Source organism: Nomascus leucogenys, chromosome 14 (assembly GCF_006542625.1).
Source record: "Nomascus leucogenys isolate Asia chromosome 14, Asia_NLE_v1, whole genome shotgun sequence".
In the NCBI taxonomy this organism is placed as follows: Eukaryota; Metazoa; Chordata; class Mammalia; order Primates; family Hylobatidae; genus Nomascus; species Nomascus leucogenys.
Genome location: NC_044394.1, coordinates 75384823 through 75403827, shown reverse-complemented (window position 1 = coordinate 75403827; position 19005 = coordinate 75384823). Strand labels below are relative to the sequence as shown.

The 19005-nt window shown below is 51.9% G+C and overlaps 1 protein-coding gene across 3 annotated transcripts in view; it reads right to left on the bottom strand.

The window, feature by feature from the left end:
* EDAR (ectodysplasin A receptor) overlaps positions 1-19005 on the bottom strand; it is a 96626-nt gene that overhangs the window by 28572 nt on the left and 49049 nt on the right. For 2 of the 3 annotated variants that reach the window (XM_030827936.1, XM_030827935.1), the window contains exons 2-5: positions 8947-9015; positions 8103-8225; positions 7181-7362; positions 1326-1411 (exon numbers count right to left, since the gene is read on the bottom strand). In XM_030827936.1, the coding sequence (XP_030683796.1) occupies positions 1326-1411; positions 7181-7362; positions 8103-8225; positions 8947-8997 (442 nt within the window). In that variant the 5' untranslated portion in view covers positions 8998-9015. Of the gene's footprint in view, positions 1-1325; positions 1412-7180; positions 7363-8102; positions 8226-8946; positions 9016-18145; positions 18262-19005 lie in introns of all 3 variants that reach the window. The other variant, XM_030827934.1, reaches the window with a different exon arrangement.

The following is a 19005-nucleotide window of genomic DNA, read 5'->3' as shown; positions in this document are numbered from 1 at the left end:
GCCCCTGCCGTGACTCAAGTCTGTTCTGGCTGCCAGACATTGAACGTTGAAGGCTGTGCCGTGTGAGAACTCTGGAACAGAGAAGCACCTGAGGAGGGCTGCTCCTCTCCCAGGTTCCACAGGCAAAGATGCTTATCGGAATAGGTGGGGAGTGTCTGACATCTTTCCAGACTGGTTCTTCATCCCAGAATGATCTGGCCTTGAATCAGCCTAGATCCCCACAGAGGACATGTGGACCATGGCAGCTGGCTTCACCATGAGTCAGCCTGGCAGCCGAGCTGCGGCCTCCTCTAATTTGTGAATTAATTAGCATACGGCTGGCCAGAAAAATGGCTTTGAAGATGAGCAAACCCATTGGTGCAGGGCTCATGCACTTGAGTGATCTGGAAGGGAGAGAATGGCTCTCCCTGCAGCGCAGCCAACAGCACAGAACCCTCCTCCTGGCTTGACCAAAAGGAGAGAGAAGATGCCGCACCCCATTCCTGCTCCTCCTCTTCCTTCCAGCGTGATAAGTAAGATGAAGGCCCTCCTTCTTCTCCTGGACAACATTTTATGAGACATGGGGGTAGTGGGGCCTTATGGAGAGCAAAGAGAGGCAGGGTCACAGGGTCAGCTCCTCCTCCACCCTTGAAGGAACCAGAGGGTGGCAAGTGGTCCTGCAGCCCAGGACCAGACACCCAGCTTCCTCCCAGCTGCCTGTCCTACCTGCCTTCGTCTCTCCCCAGACCACACATCCAGGAGTCTACACAGCACATTCCGCTGAGGCAGAGGTACCTGGCCCTTCCTCATAAACAGATGCCCATGAAAGCCAGAAAGGATAACAGGAAAGAAACACCCCAAGGCAGGATTATAATCTCCTGAGACTGTTTACATGTGCTTTGTGGAATCTGTTTCATTATTTGTGATCACACATATTTTCCTTGGCCTCACTATCACCTAGCACTTTGTAGTACTTTGCAAAATAGTAGTACTTTGCCTCTGTGATCCCCTTTGTTTGTACAATAACTATGAGAGATGGGAAGGTCAGATGTTAGTATCCCCATATTACCAATGAGAAAACCGAGGCTTATGGAGGTTAAGTGACTTGTCAGGTAGCTGGTGGCCGACTTGCACCAGAACCTCATTCTCTGACTCAAGGCTCAGCTGTGCCAAACCTCCCTCCCTTCATAGACCTGCCTGGACAGGCCACAGGGGCACTTTCACTAATGCTGTTACTGTGATTCACCTTGTCCAGGTGCCAGGATCGGCTCTTTCCTACACCCTCTGTAGTGAAAGAGATCCATGCTGAACAAATACCGTGCTGGTGGAAGGACAAAGATACTCACATTCCTTGGTGTTGGGGGGCGCCAGGAGGCAGGAGTAGCAGACCATGCCGTAGATGTTCCTGGGTCTGTTCTCCAGCATGTAGTAGCTATGGGGGAGAGACAAAACAGACAGGTGAGCTGGACAGCACACAGGCAGGGACTGGTGCAGAGAGCACGGCGGCCAGTCTGCAGGACCACAATCAAGTCGTGCATGAGGCCACGCCCAGTCAGTCACCTGCTCTGTCCACTCAGTTTCCTTGGGGTTTCAGCCTGTCTTGAAATGGAGCATTCTTTTAACAATATTGAGCTGCCAATGTGGGCCTTTCTTTTAATCTCAGCCCCTTTCTGGTTCCTCTCTCTGGTGGCTGTGTGTGTGCCATCACCATCATCCACCAGAAATATCCCTGTGCCCCCACATGTAGGCCCTGCTTAGCCCCCCAGGGGTCACACCAACCAAGGCCAGACCATCCTGGAGGGTCTGCCCTCTGGGAGCACCCTCACAAGGTGCCCTCTGTGAACTCCCTCACATGCCCTCTGTGAGCACCCTCCCAAGAGCCTGCAGCCTGGTGGGATCATAGGCATCAGTGTGCCTCTGGGACACTTGGAACTCCCAGGCCATCTTTACTGCTGCTGAATGCCACCAGAGTGCAGCTGCAGGAGATAGACGGTTGTGCTGTCCAGAGAGGTCAATGCAGGTGGCCCTCATGATAGCTGGCAACACAACCAGGTTGTAAATGCCTCCTTCTCAGGAAGCACTTGACAGAAGACACCCTTGGAAGTGCAAGCCTTTACGCCAGGGCTGCACACAGTGCAAAGGACAAATCATTCACAGTAGCTCCGTTTGAAGTCCTTCAGCTCCCCGATGTCACAGTGCCAGCCCCGTGGCTATATGACCGCTCAGGTCCTGCTCTCAGGGGTCTGCCCTGTGGCTGTGCTCCCTGCAGCTGTCCCGCTCCCAGGCACAGCCCCTGCTGGCACCGCCCTCTCCTTGGGGCTCCCAGCTTGGGCACCTTTCCTCTGCAGGCTCTGGCTCCCACTCTAGCCTGGGCCCATTTTCCATAAACAAATGCTCAGTGGAGAGCATGGAGCCATTTGTCACACTGTGAGAAGTCGATTAAATAATATGAGCAGTGCCATTGCTTTCCCTATTGCGATTCAAGAGCTGGGATGAGAAGGAATATTTCCCTGGCTGTTTTCTAATCTCTTTTTTATTAGCCAGGCCCCATGGAGGCCCCTGCTGATGGTAGTGCTAAGCAGCAGCCTGGCACGGGGGTCTGTGGGCTCCTGCCTTCCTGAGCCTGGACTGTTACCAGTAATGTTAGGACCATAATTGCCTGCCCTCCCTCAAAGCCCTTTATCCTCAGATCCCTGTGTATCTTGTAAACATTAATTAACCAATCTCAAAACACCTCCCAGAGAAGCCACGACAGCCAGTTTTACAGCTAAGCCTCTCGCAAATCTACCTTCTGCCCTCCAGAAGCCACTTCTTTCTATGAGGCAGGCCAAGGCACGTGTCTGCCACGTGGCCTTGTGAGCTCACGGGCATGTGGGCCAGACCAGGTCAACCTGTGGCTTTCTAATGTCCCTGGCCCACGCTGACACTTCTGAGAAACATCTCAGGCTCCTAGGTGGCCACCTGCTCCCCACCTCACCTCTTCCGTGCCTCAACTTCTCGTCCCTTGCCTCCTCCACCTTTTCTCACTCCACCTCCACGCATTTTCTCTCCCGCCTAAGGGGACTGGTCCCGCTCCTAGACTGGGAGGCTTGCCCCTCCAGGGCAAGCCTTGTTCACGTCTATATTCCTTGGACCTTGTGCTAGGTACTGAGGAAGGATGGTTGTCTGTAAACATTGGCTGAATGAATGAATGAATGAATGACACCAAGTTCTTCTCCATGAAACTTCGATGCTAAGGTGGACAGAGGCCCCAAAAGGCCCCTCTGCCCATCCTGGTTCACACCCCAGGTGCTGGGCTTGGCCTCTGTCAGGGGTGAAGCTCCAAGGCTACACGGTGGGTGCGGAACACCCGGCTTTAGGATGGGTGCCCACCGGGGCCACTACATTCTGAGCATGGGGAGGGTGGTGGCTCTGTCCCACAACTGTGTCTTTGGCTTGTCCTGGGCACCGAGGCACCTTCTGTCACAGGCTGGCCACCCTCATCTGTGGGGGTCATGTGTATGGGTCAAGCTATGCAACCTATCAAGTCACTCAGTTAAGGAATATTGAAAGGTGATACACTTTTTTTTTTTCCCCCGAAACACAGTCTCCTTCTGTTGCCCACGCTTGAGTACACAGGAGCAATCTCGGCTCACTGCAACTTCCGCCTCCCAGGTGCAAACAATTCTCCTGCCTCAGCCTTCCAAGTAGCTAGGATTACAGGCATGCACCATGACCCCTGGCTAATTTTTGTATTTTAATAGAGATGAGGTTTCACCAGTTGGCCAGGCTGGTCTCGAACTCCTGACCTCAAGTGATCCACCTGCCTTGGCCTCCCAAAGTGTTGGGATTACAGGCGTGAACCACCGTGTCTGGCCAGTGATAAACTTTTAAAAACACATTGGCTCCAAGAGGCTGTTATGAAACTGTCCTTCCTCACCCGGTGAGCGTTCAGTGCCTCCTGACAAGGAGAAGCCACCGTTTTCTAGCACGTATTGCTGCACACAACATTTCTAAATGTTAGGTTCTCTCTATAGGACTAGGCTAAACTCCTCATGGCCTGGCTTACACCTGGGTCTTTCATCCTGGGCTGCACAGCAACGAAGAACATGTGCCTGTCTTTTTCTGCCTGGGCTTGTCACCAACCCGAAATCAGCTGTCCATTTAGGGATCTCTGGCCCAGCTACAGAGTGTCTGGTCCCTTTGTCTTTCTGGAAAGGTCTAATTTCCTACTTTTTGATCCATATTTGACTTTCTCCCTAGGTCCCCCAACCCCTGTTCTACATGGGTTGAATAAGGTTGTATAGCCCAGGACAAGAGTCAGTTTAAATGGGTCCCCTGGGATCTGCTGTTTAAGGACTGACTTTCTCTCAGTCAATAGGTGTAGATTTTCCCAGAGAGTTCCTTTCTTCAGGACTCTCATGCCTGTAAGGGACGCCGCAGATTCCCAGATGTTCATTTTCCTCCAACCGTGTTGGTGTGCAGAACCAGTGCAGAGCCGCTGTGTCCTGCCCCCTGCCCCCACCATCCAGAATCGCGGGGTGGCAGAGCTCCTCCGGGGTGAGCCGGTGCCCTGGAGAGCGGGGGAAGCGTAACCTCTCTCTCCCGCTTCCTCCTGTTTTGGTTCCCAGGTCCACCCACACAACATCTCCCAACAGGAAAGCCTCGGGTGCTGCTCCTTGTTCAGCATGTGTCCTGGCCACACAGTGGGGAGGGCGGAGCATCAGGAGGGGCACCTGCCAAACCGCAGGCAGGGGCCCGGGCCCAGGAGAGACTGGGACGAGGCAATCCGCATCCCGTAGCCTGACAGCCACTCGGATTCAGGAATGAACGCAGCCTTTCATGGAGCTAGTCACACCGGCCTGCCAAGACTCCTGTGATCCTCCTCTGTGACACAGCGTGACAGCCTCGTAAGAGGAAGTGGGGCCTCCAGGGTTCTACCCTGGGGAAGCCTTGTCTGCAGTAGAGGGGGCAGCATGAGCCCCTGAGAGGGGCTGGGATTCGGGGCTGAGGCGGGGGTCTTCAATTTTGGTGGCATTGGGACTGGCAGTGAGGCTTTGAGCAGACACAGCACATTGTGGAGCCAACCTGGAAACTGTCCCCATCGTCTGCACCCCTGTGGAGCAGTGCGAAGGCACTCTGAGGTGTGTGCTGAGGGTGTCTCTGCACAGGGTCCCTTGCCTGCCCAGCAGGTGTGCTGGGCCTTGCTATGTCCTGGGTGCTGAGGGTGGTGTGGACTGAGGAGGTCACTGTCCCATGGAGCAGGGCAGGAGGCATCAAGATTCCAGCACTGGAAAGAATGTTTAAAGCCCAGAGAGCAGCCTGTCCACTAATTCTGCAGACGGCCGTCCACATTCGCCTAAATCCTAGAGGCAGGGAGCTCACCACCTTTCCGGTGTCCAACTTCTTTAGCAATTACACACTTTCTGGTAAATGTATCAGAACCAAACACATTGTCTTCAGTCCGGAGTCAGCCCTGGCCTTCAAGTACTGATGGACACCTTCTTGGGTCTAAACCGTAGCCAGGCCAGAGCCAGCAGCATAGGTCGGCGAGGTTCTGTGGTGCACCCACCCTCTCCCTGCAGTGGGAATTTGCCTCATGGGGAAACCTTCTACTACAGTGGCTCCCAGCACCCTGAGTGCGTAGCTGACTTCCCAGCTCTGGATCTCTGCCTGGAGCTTCAGGTCATCTCTGGGTTGGCTATCTAGGTCTGGATGTCCCATAGTCCCCTCAAATTCCACACACATAGCCTCTATCCTCCCTCCACGTCCCCACCAAGCACCCTCTTGTTCCTGTCTTCTGCAGCTGACAAATGGCACTGTTTCCACATGGCCAGTCACGGAGACACCTGAGTATCCTCTTCTGAATCTCTTTCCCCTTCTAAGTGCCATCTGCACCCCTGGTCAGTGCTGTCTTTCAGGGGGCTCTCAGATTCTTCCTCTCCTCCACACCCAGTGCCTCTGCTCCAGCCCTCTCCCTGCCCACAGCATCCCTGGTCCCGGGGCTCCAGGCTTTCCGTGCTCAGCCATGTCCCTCACTGCTGCCGGGAGGACGTCCTGCTGTGTCCTGCCTGGCTCAGCAGTCTGCATGTTGATCTGCATCAGCTTCAAGCAGAAGGCTCAAGTCTTCAGCGGTTGTTTCCAGAGCCTGGTTCCATCTGCTCCCTGCCCTCCTGCCCAGCTTGTCCACACCCCCAGGTGTGCAACTCTTGCTCTGGCCACAGGGACCCAATCAGAGCCCCAGGCGCTGCCCAGCTGCTCAGCCCTCTGAGCTCTGGCGTCGGCATCTCCACTTGCAGGCCTCTGTCCTACTTCTTAGCCTAACTCATCCAGGCATCACCTCCACAAATCTCCCAAGACCTCTGCTGACACTACCTCCCCAGCCATGAGGTGAGAGGTCCTTCTGCAACTCCTAGGACACTCTGAGTATGCCTTATGCACTAAGCTGTGGTCACCTCCCCCATCCCCACCGGCCTCATCACTGCCAACACCTCCCCCGTCCCCACCAGCCTCATCATTGCCGTCACCTCTCCCACCTGTACCAGCTGTGCCAGGGACACCACCACTGCTTTTATTTTTAGTCTCTATTTGTAGCCCTTGCAAAGCATTATGTGTTGTGGCCACTAGGGGGAGGAAGCAGCAATGATCATGGCTCAGGATTTTCTGGGGATTGAGAGTGTATTTTCCTGGTCTCTGGCAGAACTTGCTGAGGTGTCATGCCTGGAAAAAGGAAGGTTTTATCTTTCTCTCTTTCAGGCTAATTGCATTTTCAGCTTTTTGAAGCCTTCTGATGCATAATCATTTTGGTGGGATTTAGGTATCATATGACTCAAATATTTTTATTAGTAGCTTCCCCACAGTGTTCCCAGAATACTGGGAAATACTGCTTTTGTATGAAATTTTAGTTTTCTTTTTCCCAAAGTGTTACTGCACTGTAAGTATTCAAGCAATTTGTTTCCTTTTGGGGGTCAGAAGATATTATGATGGTTAATGACCACTTAGGAGACACAGAGGCAGAGCCTGATGGGCTGCCTGTCCACCGGAGGGGCCAGGACTGTCCGTCCTGGATGCTGCCCCTTGTGGGACAGGACCAAGGCTAGGTGTGCGGCTGCACCGAGGCCTGCAGTATCCATGACCCCCTGTTCCCAAGGTCCTTGCCCGTCACCCCTCGGGGTTTTCTGCAGAAAACATCCCAGGGTTTGCCAGAAGGGCCTGTGCTTACCCAGGGAGGCAAGGGCCACACTCAGCGTCATTCTCCATGTCCCCCGGTGTCAGCACGGTGGCCCGGAAGAAGCCCTCACAGTCTTTGTGGCGCCTGCATATCTGGTAGCCTCCTTTGGAAAACTTCTCCGCCGGGCAGGGGACGCAGCCGTAGTCCTCGTCTTTGGTGCCGTAGCCACAGGACTGTCCAGGGAAAGAGGACAAGGGACACAGGTGAGTGCAGCAGCCAAACCATATGGACTCGGCCCACGGTCCTTGAGCAGTGACGTGCCAGCTGTCTCCAGAAGCTACTCTTGCTGGGCCTTGGTTTCCTGACTTGTCCTAACTGCAAAGCCCCCCAGGAACCAGCTCTTGCTCTGGGCTTGCCCCTCTCCTTGCCACTCTTGGGCTCCAGATGCTGCCGCTTTTCTGAGCCTCCCTGAGATGAATTCAGTGAGCTGCTGGAATGCCCAGGCAGTGCAGGTAGCACTTGGCGTCTGACTTTCCTCAGCTTGCTGCAAGAAGCGGACACTGAAACCCTGGAGGTTTCCCTTAGTGCTTAACAGAACACCCAGGCTTAGCTTGCCCAGAGGCGGAGGGAGATGCAGCACTCAGGAAAAAATGGACTAGTACTGGAGAACATTTCAATCCTGCTTCCAATCAGATGATCTGACGCTCATTTAATCAGGGTGGAGTGGGAAAGTGATCCTTTAAAAACATTTCAGAACTCCTGAAAAATCCGTTTACGAATGCTCAGCTGGTAAGTGCCATTCCTGGGCTCACAGCAGCTCTCGCCATCAATCTCAACGTCCAGGGAGTGTGACCGGCTGGTTTGATATACCCTGGCGTCCCCTCACACAGCAATGCAGGCTCAGGGCAACAATGCCGCAAGCAGGAGGCCTCCCCTTAGAGCGCACCAGGCCCCAGGAGGGCTGGGTCCTTACCAGGTAGGGCTCCTCTCCCGGCCCGCACGGGGGGCACTCCTGGCACAGCCCTGTAGTCTGGTTATAGTACTCGTTCTCGCCACAGTTTGAGTATTCCGCTCGGGCCGAGCATATCAGAGACACCTGCCAACAAATAGGGGTGTTGTGGCCTCCGTACCTCCTTAGAAACACGTGTGACTTCCCCAAGACCCCAAGGTTGACATAGGAAGGGGGTGCCCTGCGGTGGGGGCTCTGCTGGGGGCTCGGTCTGGGAAGGTGCCCGCTTGTGAGTGCTCACTGCTGCTAAGTCTCCAGTGGCTCCTGGTTGATCACCTGGGCACGGCCAGCCCCCACTAGAACCACCCTGCCTCACCCCTGCTGGCCAAGCCTCATCCCACCATCAAGGCCTGCTCTGAATTCTCCTCATCAACGCACTTGCCAAGGTCATGGAGGAGGCGCCCCTGTCCCCCACTGAGCCTCTAATACAGTGGCTCCTCAGAACGCCGGCGTGTCCAGGAGGATGGGGGTGGGGGTCTGAGTCTTCCAAGTCTTTCTCAGCTGCGCGGCCTCCAAGCATGAGCTCATCACATAGACACAGGGCTGTGTGTATCACACCACAAACAGGCACTCAAGAACGTTTATATCCATGAGACCCTATGAAGGGAGCTACCAACGAAATCAGCGTAACTTCAGCCTGGGGCAGAGTTCTGTGCTTTACAGGCCTGGTTTCATTTCACCCTCAGAAGAACCCTGTGGAGGAGGGGCTATGATCAGCATTCCCATTTTACAGCTGAAGCGGCTAAGAAACGGTCCAACCATCACGAGGATGAGGGTGTTATGGGGGTGAGGGGCTCAGACCACTTACCACCAGGACGGGGAGCCAGGGCGTCTGCATGCAGTCCTCCACATGGGCCATCCTCTCCCAAGGGCTCACCTGAAAGACATGCGTCATTAGCTGGGCACTGGCGGTAGTGCCCCAGCCGGGGGTCCGGCTACCTTTATTTAACCCCGCTGGATATAAGGTGCCTTCCAGCAAACAGAGGGGAAACTATACATCCTAAAAGAAAAGGCAGACATGAAGCTGAAGCTGTACCCGTGCCACTTGGGCTGACTCTGGGGCCTTCCCAGCCTCGCAGCCATGCCGGGAGGGAGCCTGAGAGGAGGCTGGGAGCACGTGGAGGGCCCACGGTTAAACCCGAAGTTAGTGATTGTGTTTCTCATGCTCAGAGGGTTTGGAGAAACCCAGCCTTATGTGAGCTTTAAGTCTGGAGTCCTCCAGGCCAGTCCTGGCCTTTGGGCTCCAGGACACAGGAGGACCTCTGGAGAGACTGCCAGCAATTAGATTCTGGTCTTTGCCCCTCTGGATGCTCTCCCAGCCCCACCTTAAGGTTCTTCCCTCTCTCTGTTAAGAACAGGTTTTCCATCAAAGTGGACAAGTCCAATAACCTAACTTTACAGTTGAGATAGTGGGAGCCCAGAGAGGTTAAGTGACTTGCCCCAGATTACACAGCTACTTAAGGGACTGAGCATGGCTGCAGCTGAGGTGTTCAGATACTTTTTACCAACTATTAATATTACACGAATGCACTCCCTTGAAGGAGGAGGTGGTTTTTTAAATTTTATTATTATTATTATTATTTTTTTTTGCTTGTTTTTTCACTTTCTGAATGGAGACCTGTGTTTCTGACTCAAAGCAATTTTACTTGATAGTCTGGGTATTAATTAGCCTGGCTCTACAAGGAGAGATAATGTGCTCTTGTGGTCGCCTAAATTCCTCAGTGGCTGCACTCTGGTTCACTGTCCTCTTGCCATAACAAAAGAGCAAGTACTCTTCTAGATGCTGGGTTGTGTGAGGAACCTTCCAGAATCAACCACGGACTCAGACCAGAAGACCAGCTGGGCAATGGAACCCAAACTCCCCAAGACCTTTCACCCTCAGAATTCTCTTGTCCTTAGGAAGCCATCATTGGTCATAAAAACCAATTAATTCCCAATACCACACACAAAAATACCAGGACGAACATATGCCATGATGCATAGGAACCTTCCCTCCCTTCCTCCTTTTCTGTCTTTTGGAAAAGTCCTGCAACATCCTAAAGGCATTAGGGAGAAAAGTAGCCAAAGATTATTTATCGGAAATACAGAAATTAAGTTGGAGAGGCTGGGCGCGGTGGCTCACACCTGTAATTCCAGCACTTTGGGAGGCCGAGGGGGGCGGATCACAAGGTCAGGAAATCGAGACCATCCTGGCTAACACAGTGAAACCCCGTCTCTACTAAAAATAGAAAAAATTAGCTGAGTGTGGTGGTGGGCGCCTGTAGTCCCAGCTACTCGGGAGGCTGAGGCAGGAGAATGGCGTGAACCCAGGAGGCAGAGCTTGCAGTGAGCCGAGATCGCGCCACTGCACTCCAGCCTGGGCAACAGAGTGAGAGTCCATCTCCAAAAAAAAAAAAAAACAAGGAATTAAGTTGGAGAAGGAGATCTGGGCTGTATAACTCAGCAGCCAGGGAACGGTGGAGAAGAGCAAAAGACCAGGGGCCCTGTCAGTGGGGACCGACATGCACAATCTTCTTTTCCAAATCCCCCAGGACTTAAGGGCTTGTTCACTGAGATTTCTGGAAAGAGAATGGCCCTTTAGGGGATGCACCCAATGCCAAGTATATATGTGTTTTTAACACATAAACTGTGGGGAAAACATTCAAACCATAGCAGCGTGGAAATGTCTCTTCCCATCCGAGGCAGACAAAGCTGCTGCTTAACTTGTGGAACTAACCAGTTAATTGGCTGCTAGGGAGCTTCCGGTCTGCCGGCCTTCCAGAGATCCCTGGGGAGCACGCCTGTCCTGCCTCCTGAGTACAACAGCACACGCCCTCGCTCCCATAAGAAGAGGGTGGGCAGAATCCTGGCAGGGCCTTAAGATAGTACACTTGTTTATCATTGCAACAGATAAACACCCACAAAAAATCCAAAGGAACTTCATTTTCCTGGAACACCAAGCAGGGCTGTAACACCTGTTGTTGGGTGAGAAAGAAATGATACAGAAGAATGCCTCCGGGTGTATTTGTAAAGTTTCTAAAAGCATGAAAAGCAGGTCTGGAGCGATGCCTGCTGAACTTCCAGCAAAGATTTTTTTGGCAGTAACTGAAATTGGATGGGGATGACCAAGGACTGAGGGAGCATTCCGGGGAACATTCACTTTTTATTTTATGCAGGTCTGTATTGTCTGAGTGGTCTAGAAGAGAGAGAATGAATTCTGTGATAAAGGAAAAAGCGTGTGTCTCTGGCTGCTCTAAGAATAGGCGGGGGAAGGGGGTCCCAGGGGAGATCCCAGAGGACCCACCTGACTAGGGTCACTGGCAAAGCACAGCAGTGGTCCTGGGTCTTTCCTTGGGTCCCGGCTGTTGGCCCAGTCACCTTGGAGGTGTCTCACTTGGTGGAGACCTCCAGGTGGCTTTGGGGAAGGGTTCTGTTTCCAGACCCTCTTGATGAGGTTCAAAAACTGCCTTTTCCCACACACTGCGTGCACTTCAGTGCTGCATTTACCGTTTGGAAAACACTAAATGGACTGAGGCAAGATTGAGGAGCCAGCCACCCCAGTGGTGAACTCGCTGGGTGTTTTCCTTCTAGCAACAGAGCAAGCTGGGGCAGGTAGCGACGGGAGGTCGGGGTGGCGGGGAGGCAAGGGCGACCTGCAGCCCGCCAGGTGGGGGAGGGTTGGGTGCAAGCAAAGGCCTGAAAGGGAACTGATAGGAGCCTGTTCCCCCTCCCAGCAGCCTTGGACTTGGCTTCAGGATGGTGGGGTTAGCAGAGATAGGTTTCCACTGAGTCTGTGGATAGGGCCAGAGGCTCTCAGCAGGGCTGGAGGCCTTCCAAGAACCATATGAATGGTTTCTAATTTAATTGACTTCTAATTATAGCTGAGCCTTGGAGGGCTTCCCTGAATAACTGAGAAGGGCTGGGCCTGCTGCACCTTAGTGTCAACCAGGAGCACTTATCGAAAGGCGCAATTAAAATGTTCCCAGGTAAACCCAAGCAGAGAGAAAAGAAAAACAAATAAATAGATACACAAAGCAGAACTAAAAGTCTGTGGCCTTAGATGTGTTTCATTATTGTTACCAATTCTCTGAGAGGGTGAGTGGGGTCTGGGGGAGGGGAGCACAGGGCAGCCTGTGGTTTGGATCCCACTTCTCAGACTGCAGATGCAGGCAGGAGGTGGGTCACTGGGCGCTGGGGGGCTGACTGCTCCCACTCGTGATCTCCTGTTTGTTTTACTTTGGGGATCCCCAATCTCCATCAGTGCCTGGCAATGCTGCTGGGGTATGAGACCAAGGAACTGACTGAGGTGGGGCTCCAGCCTCATGCACACTGAGCTCCCATATTTGTGACAGTGATGGGGAGAGGGAGCACCTGTCTTAGTCTGTTTTGTGCTGCTAGAACAGAATACCACGGACTGGCTAATGAAATGAAGTTTATTTGGGGTTCTGGGGCTGGGAAGTCCAAGAGCGAGTGGCTGCATCTGGTGAGAGCCTTCTTTCCATGTCATAATATGGCAGAGGGCATCACATGGTGAGAGAGTGCAAGCAGGGCCAACTCACTGTTATAACCAGCCCACTCTCGAGATAACGAACCCACTCCCGCGATGATGACATTAAGTCATTCATGAGGGCAGAGCCTCATGACCTCATCACCTCCCTACCTTTCAAACCTGTTCACTGGGGATTAAGGGATTAAGTTTTTAACCCATAAACTGTGGGGGAAACATTCAAAACAAAGCAGCGTGGCAATGTCTCTTCCCATCCAAGGCAGACAAGGCTGCTGCTTAACTTGTGGAACTAACCAGTTAATTAGCTAGTGATCCAGTTCAGGGTTTGTGAAGCCAGTAGCCACCCAGCAGGTTCTGTGAACGCACTCTTTTGGAGTCAAGCCTCACCTGTTGGTTACCTAGTGCCTGTAGGCATTTCATGATATAAGAGACCCCATGACCAGGTAAGTCTAGAATATCTCAAATCTGGCCCTTTATGGAAAAGGTCTGCCCACTCCTGCCTGAATTGACAGCTTCTCTTCCCCGACCTGCTCTCTGTTTCTCTGCCTTTGGCCCTTCCTTCCTCAATTCCCATCTAGAATGATGACACAGCTGTAATCACATCAGCTTATGACCACTGAGCTCGGACCCCAGCCAGACACTATCATGGCTTAATCCTCACCATTGCCACTTTGTTGCTGAAAGTGGGGCCCCTGGACCAGCAGCATTAGCATCAGCTGGGAGCTCATTAGAACTGCAGAATCTCAGCCCCGCCCAGACCTGCTGTCTGGGATCTGCTTTTCAACCAGATCCGCAGGTGGTCTGTGTGCACATTAAAGTTTGAGAAGCACTGGTCTAGACGATCTCCTAGCAACATCTTGCTGAGGTGGGGAGAGAACGTTTAATGTTTAATTAATGTTTAATTCCTTCTGGGAGCCCAGGAAGAAAGCCTTGGCTGGGTCTCTCCCTCTTTAAGTTCTGGCCTTCTTCCAAAGAACAACTGCTGTCATTAGCACCCCTTTTCACACACACACACACAGACTCTGCACTAGACACTGATTCCCTTAATCTTGTTAGAGTTCATTCATTTATTCAACAAAGAGCTGTGGAGCTGCTGCTATGTAGCAATTTTATAGGCCCTAAGGACTGTGTCAGACAGATAGGGTCCCTGCTCTACTGGGCCTTTATCTGTCCAGGGAGCCAGACATGGAAGACATCATTATATACAAGTTTGGCCCCCTTTCCTAGCCGCCCTCCCCTAGACTCAGTCTCCTCTCTGAGCTGCTTGCCTCTTGGAATGGCCTTCACCCTTGGAGGTGTGGCTTTGACTATCTACACTTGTCATCACTGCTGCCTCCAGAGCACAGACAGTGCCCACCACAGGAAGAAGGTGGCTGTCCTCCCTACTGGTCACCACCTTTAGGAGACGCAGAGTCACTGCCTCGGCTGGCAGATGGTCCGGCCTCCGAGACTTCCCATTCTCCCATCCAGTTGGGCCCCCCCTTGACTGTGACGGTGCTACCTCTTCCAAAAGCTTCTCCCTGAAAGGGCCACACCTCATATCCGTGGGAAGCAGCTGACGCCAGGTGGCTGTGGGAAGCCTTGGCAGGCCTGATCGTTCGGAGTTACCTTTTAAAGTCTGTAGGGCGGATGTCCCTTGTGTCTGTGGTCCATTTCCATCCCTCCAGCGTGCTCACCTGGCCTGGCCCAGCAGGGCTCGCCATGCCTGGGTTGACCGCATCATGGACAGGGAGGGGAGAGGCTGTGGTCAGCCCACTCAGCTCCATGGGCACAAGCTCTTCCACAGCGGGAGGCAAGGTGCTGGCAGCTGCCTGTGTCTGGGAGGCGGCCACAGAGCTGGCTGCGGCTCCCTGCCCACCCAGCGCTACTCTACTTCCCCGGCCTCCCACGCTCCCCTTCCTCCAGGAAGACCCGAGGGGAGGCTGCTGGTGGCCTCCTCCCCACACCCAGCAGGATTCCATGTTCCTCAGCCTCCCTGAGGGCCCCTACTTACAACAACCCAGACAGACCTCCCTGCCCTGTGGGGAGCCCGCAAGGTCACCATCAGAGCAGCTGAAAACACTTCCATTTGATGTGATTTACAGCTCTGAATCTTCCCTGTCTCAGCTGAGTAGTGCTGATTAATATTAGATTGGGAGCAGGGGGATGCATTCTCGTTCCACTTCTGCTTTAGTCAGATCTGTTTCACCGGAGCAGGAGGAAGGCAGAGAAAGTAGCCTGGGAGGCCCTTCTGCCCCATGCCGCACTTAGTGTCCTGCTGGCCTTGCCAGCCTGAAGTCCTCAGTGATTTCTGACCCATTTCCATTTTGCACTGGGCCCCACAAATTATATAGCCAGTCCTGTTCCCAGCCTCTCTGGCCAGGCAGGGGAGGCCCCCCAGTGCTGTGCCAGGGAACAGACACGCAGAGCACAGGCCAAACGTCTTGTCAAGACCACAGGCACCGTCCTTCCCAAGGCTGGAGCAGAGGGTGATGCTGAAAGAGAAGTGACTGGCAACAGAGCACAATGGCGGGTCCCAGAGCTTCAAACAGCATCACATGGGGATTTACAAGCAGCCACTCTTCTTTATCACTGCACTGAAAACCTTTCATTCGCAAACTCCCTGGTGAAGATTTCAGGGCTATGAGGGGCAAACTGACCTTTGGCAGCCCCTCAAAGGCGGCGGGCTGTGTCCCCGCATTCTCTCAAGCCCTAAGTCTCTCAAGGGTGTTGCTCACCCCAAACATGTGGGTGTGAGTGTATGTGTATCTGTGAGCACATATGTGTGTGTGTATGTGTGCATGTGAGGATGTGTGTATGCATGTGTATATGTGAGTGTGTGCGTAAGAGTATGTGTGTGTATGAATGTATGCATGTGTGAGTGTAGGTGAGTGTATGTGTGTGAGTGTGTGAATGTTATGTGTGTGTAAGTGTATTTGTATATGAGTGTGTGTGTATATGTGTGTGTGGGTGTCCGTATGTGTATGTTTGTGTGTCTGTATATGTGTATGTTTATATGTGTGAGTATATATGTATGTGAATGTATGTGTATGTGGGAGTGTATGTGTGTGTATGTGTGTGTATCTGTGTATGAGTATGAATGTATGTGTGTGAATGTATGTGTGTGTGTGTATGTGGCAAACCCAAACAGGCCCCATGCACAGTGGACCCGCGGGGAGAGGCACGGATGAGGGCAAACCAGGTGGCCCTGAACCCTTGGGTGGGGCCTTCCCAAAAGATGTGGACAGAGGTTGGTTTGAAAGTTTAAAATCCAAGTTCCCAAGATTCCTTTGTTAATTTGAATTGAGATAATACTCAGAAAACATATTCTTGCACACATAGAATAATAATAAGATAATGCATGAAACACTTATTTACTTCTAGATTTTCTTTTGAAGGATCACTACTAATACAAATAAGCCTGTCCAATTCTTCAGAACTCTCTGTGCATCACTGACTCTTCGGCAGAACCCACAGAGGCAGGAAGAGCATGGAAAATCAGTATTTTGGACACATCTGTTCACATCTCATCTTTCTATTTGACTCAACTTTTTCCACTAGTCTTTATTTTCTTGCATATAAACCAGTGACGATGATAATTTCTGAAGTGCAGTAAACAGTTGTGGCCTAAAAACATTTCTGAACACCAACATGGTTATTGTTGCTTGTCAGACTAGGTTTGGGCTTCTCAGAATGCTAATTATGTTATGAAGCAGGTGTGTGTGCACTTGTACACAGATAGAACTGGGGCTGGCGTCCCAAAGAGGAAGGAAGCTCTCTCTGCATTTCCTGCAGTTTGTGGTGCTCGGGTGCTCTGCACCCTTGGAGGATTGCTCATGAAAATAACGTGGCTTGCAAATATCCATGCAGAAGTTCAGAGGGAGAGCACTTATCCTCATCCCAATGTCCTGCTGTAAAGATATGGGTTCACAATTTCATTTCTGTTTCATTGAATACCTCAGAGCTGAAAGGATCTTGTCGAATTAACAAGCTTGGAGAAGTTTTGAAAAAAAAAATCCCTACTTTTTTGCCTTATCAAAATTGAGGGAAAGCATTTTCAGGGTGAAATCGGAAAAGTTATCATAACTAACGCATTGCTTTAAATTACAAAATGCAAGTTTTTCTAGTACTCCTTTTTTTTTCCCTAGACAGAGTCTTGCTCTGTTGCCCAGGCTGGCAGTGGCACGATCTTGGCTCACTGCAACCTCCACCTCCTGGGTTCAAGCAATTCTCCTGCCTCAGCCTCTCGGGTAGCTGTGACTACAGGCGCCCGCCACCACGCCTGACTAATTTTTGTATTTTTAGTAGAGACGGGGTTTCACCTTGTTCGTCAGGCTGATCTCGAACTCCTGACCTCGTGATCTGCCCACCTCAGCCTCCCAAAGTGCTGGGATTACAGGCATGAGCCACCGTGCCTGGCCACTCTAGGACTCTTATATAAGCACAGTAACATGAAGTTTTGTTGAAACATGATAGGAGCCACTCTTCAGCACTTTAATACGCATGCCACTCATCCTTCCATTTGTTGTTATTGTTGTTTTTGAGATGGAGTCTTGCTCTGTCACCCAGGCTAGAGTGCAGTGGCGCGATCTCAGCTCATTGCAACCTCCGCAATCTCCGCCTTCCAGGTTCAAGTGATTCTCCTGCCTCAGCCTCCACAGTAGCTGGGACTACAGGTGTGTGCCACCACACCTGGCTAATTTTTGTATTTTTAGTAGAGATGGGGTTTCACCATGTTGGCCAGGCTGGTCTCAAACTCTTGACTTCAAGTGTCTAGTGCAGAGTATGTGTGTGTGAAAATGGGTGCTAATGACAGATTACCAGGTGGGGAGATCAGGAGGACTGTTCCAAGTCCCAAGAAGAGATGATGGCTAGGAGTTAGCCAAGAATCACAATGGAAAAGTAGAGAGAAAGAGGGAACAGCATGGGTGAGGGCTGGGAGGAGGAGAACATGCAGTCACAGTGTATCCCCTCTAAGGCCATTGCTATACCCTCTTCTCTCAGCAATAGATGAATGAGTTATTTGCTGAACTGCATTCTAATAAAACCAAGAACTCTTTCTTGTTTTCTGCCAATGGGCTACTGTGCTGGGTCCTCCCTCAGCTCTTGTCCTCATTTCTTTGCTCTCAGCAGCTCAGAGATATTTGGAAAGCAATACTTTCAGTCTGCCCTGCCTCCCCCAGACCCAGCCATTCCTGTTGGATCTGGACTCCACTAGAGAACAGAAAGCTGGCACCTTAAAATATTTGTGGTGTGATGGAGACGAGGCCTCCTGCATGAACGTGTCTCAGTGACACTGATTCTGCTTCACAACAAAAGCAAAACAAGAACGTAATCCTAATCATTGAAAGATATGCTACTAGAATCCCAAGCTATGTCAGCCAGACAGAAGACATCAATTTGACAGAGATGATAGCCTCTAAGTTAAGGAAGTTGAAGAAGATGAACCATCTATTGGCACCGGGATCAATAAAGTCTAAAATAGTACAGAGCTGCCGCAGGCAATGACGTGAAGAGGCGTAAAGATGACTGCCATTATTACCTGTCCCGAGGGCCTGCAGAGAGCTTGCTGCTCCTCTCAGGCTGGCTATTGTAGGTAATGCAGAAGGCGCCCACATGGGTGGTGGAGGCTGAGCCTCCCAGAATAGCTTGGATGGTCTGAAGGGGAAGGTGCAGGGAGGCAGGACATATGGGGGCTGGCAAAGCACGTGTGGCTCCTCCATGGCCCAGCCTGCCCACGTGCCTCCTACTCTGCAGCCCTTGCCTCCCACTCCCCACCTCAGCTGCCCCTTTGAAGCCACTATGAGCCCAGGGAGTAGTGGGAATCTCAGTGTGTGGCCTATGTACTCTGGGCTCCCCTGGGCCATGCCTGAGCCCCAGATGGGGCGGAGGTGAGGGCAGCCAGGCTCTCTGCTCCTCCTCTGTATCAAGCATCCAGTGCCGTCGTCACACAATGTGAATGTGGAGTCACGTGCAGAATAACAAAGAAGCAGCTTCTGAGCAAAGACTAAGCGCAGTTACAACACGTCACACCACGTGATGATGCAGGTCTGAACGGGGCAGGCTTCCAGGGGCAACAGTGCAAAATGATGAGAGCGGTGTTCTCAGACTCTGCATGTTCCCCAAGAACGTACAAGTTGATGTCCTGATTAGTGGCACAGATTTTTGTATTCTTATTGCTAAGATGATAGTTTTAAAAATAATCACGTTTATTGAGTTGTAATTAACTTGCAATAAGCTTTACATTTTCCAGTTACAGGTGTGAGACTTTGATAACGTATATACACCCCATGTGGCTTGATACAGAGCCCATCTCTTCCAGAGCATCTCTTGTGCCCTTGATCATCAATCTGCCCCACCCTGGGCTGTCACCGGTCGTCACTATAAATTTAAACCGATTTT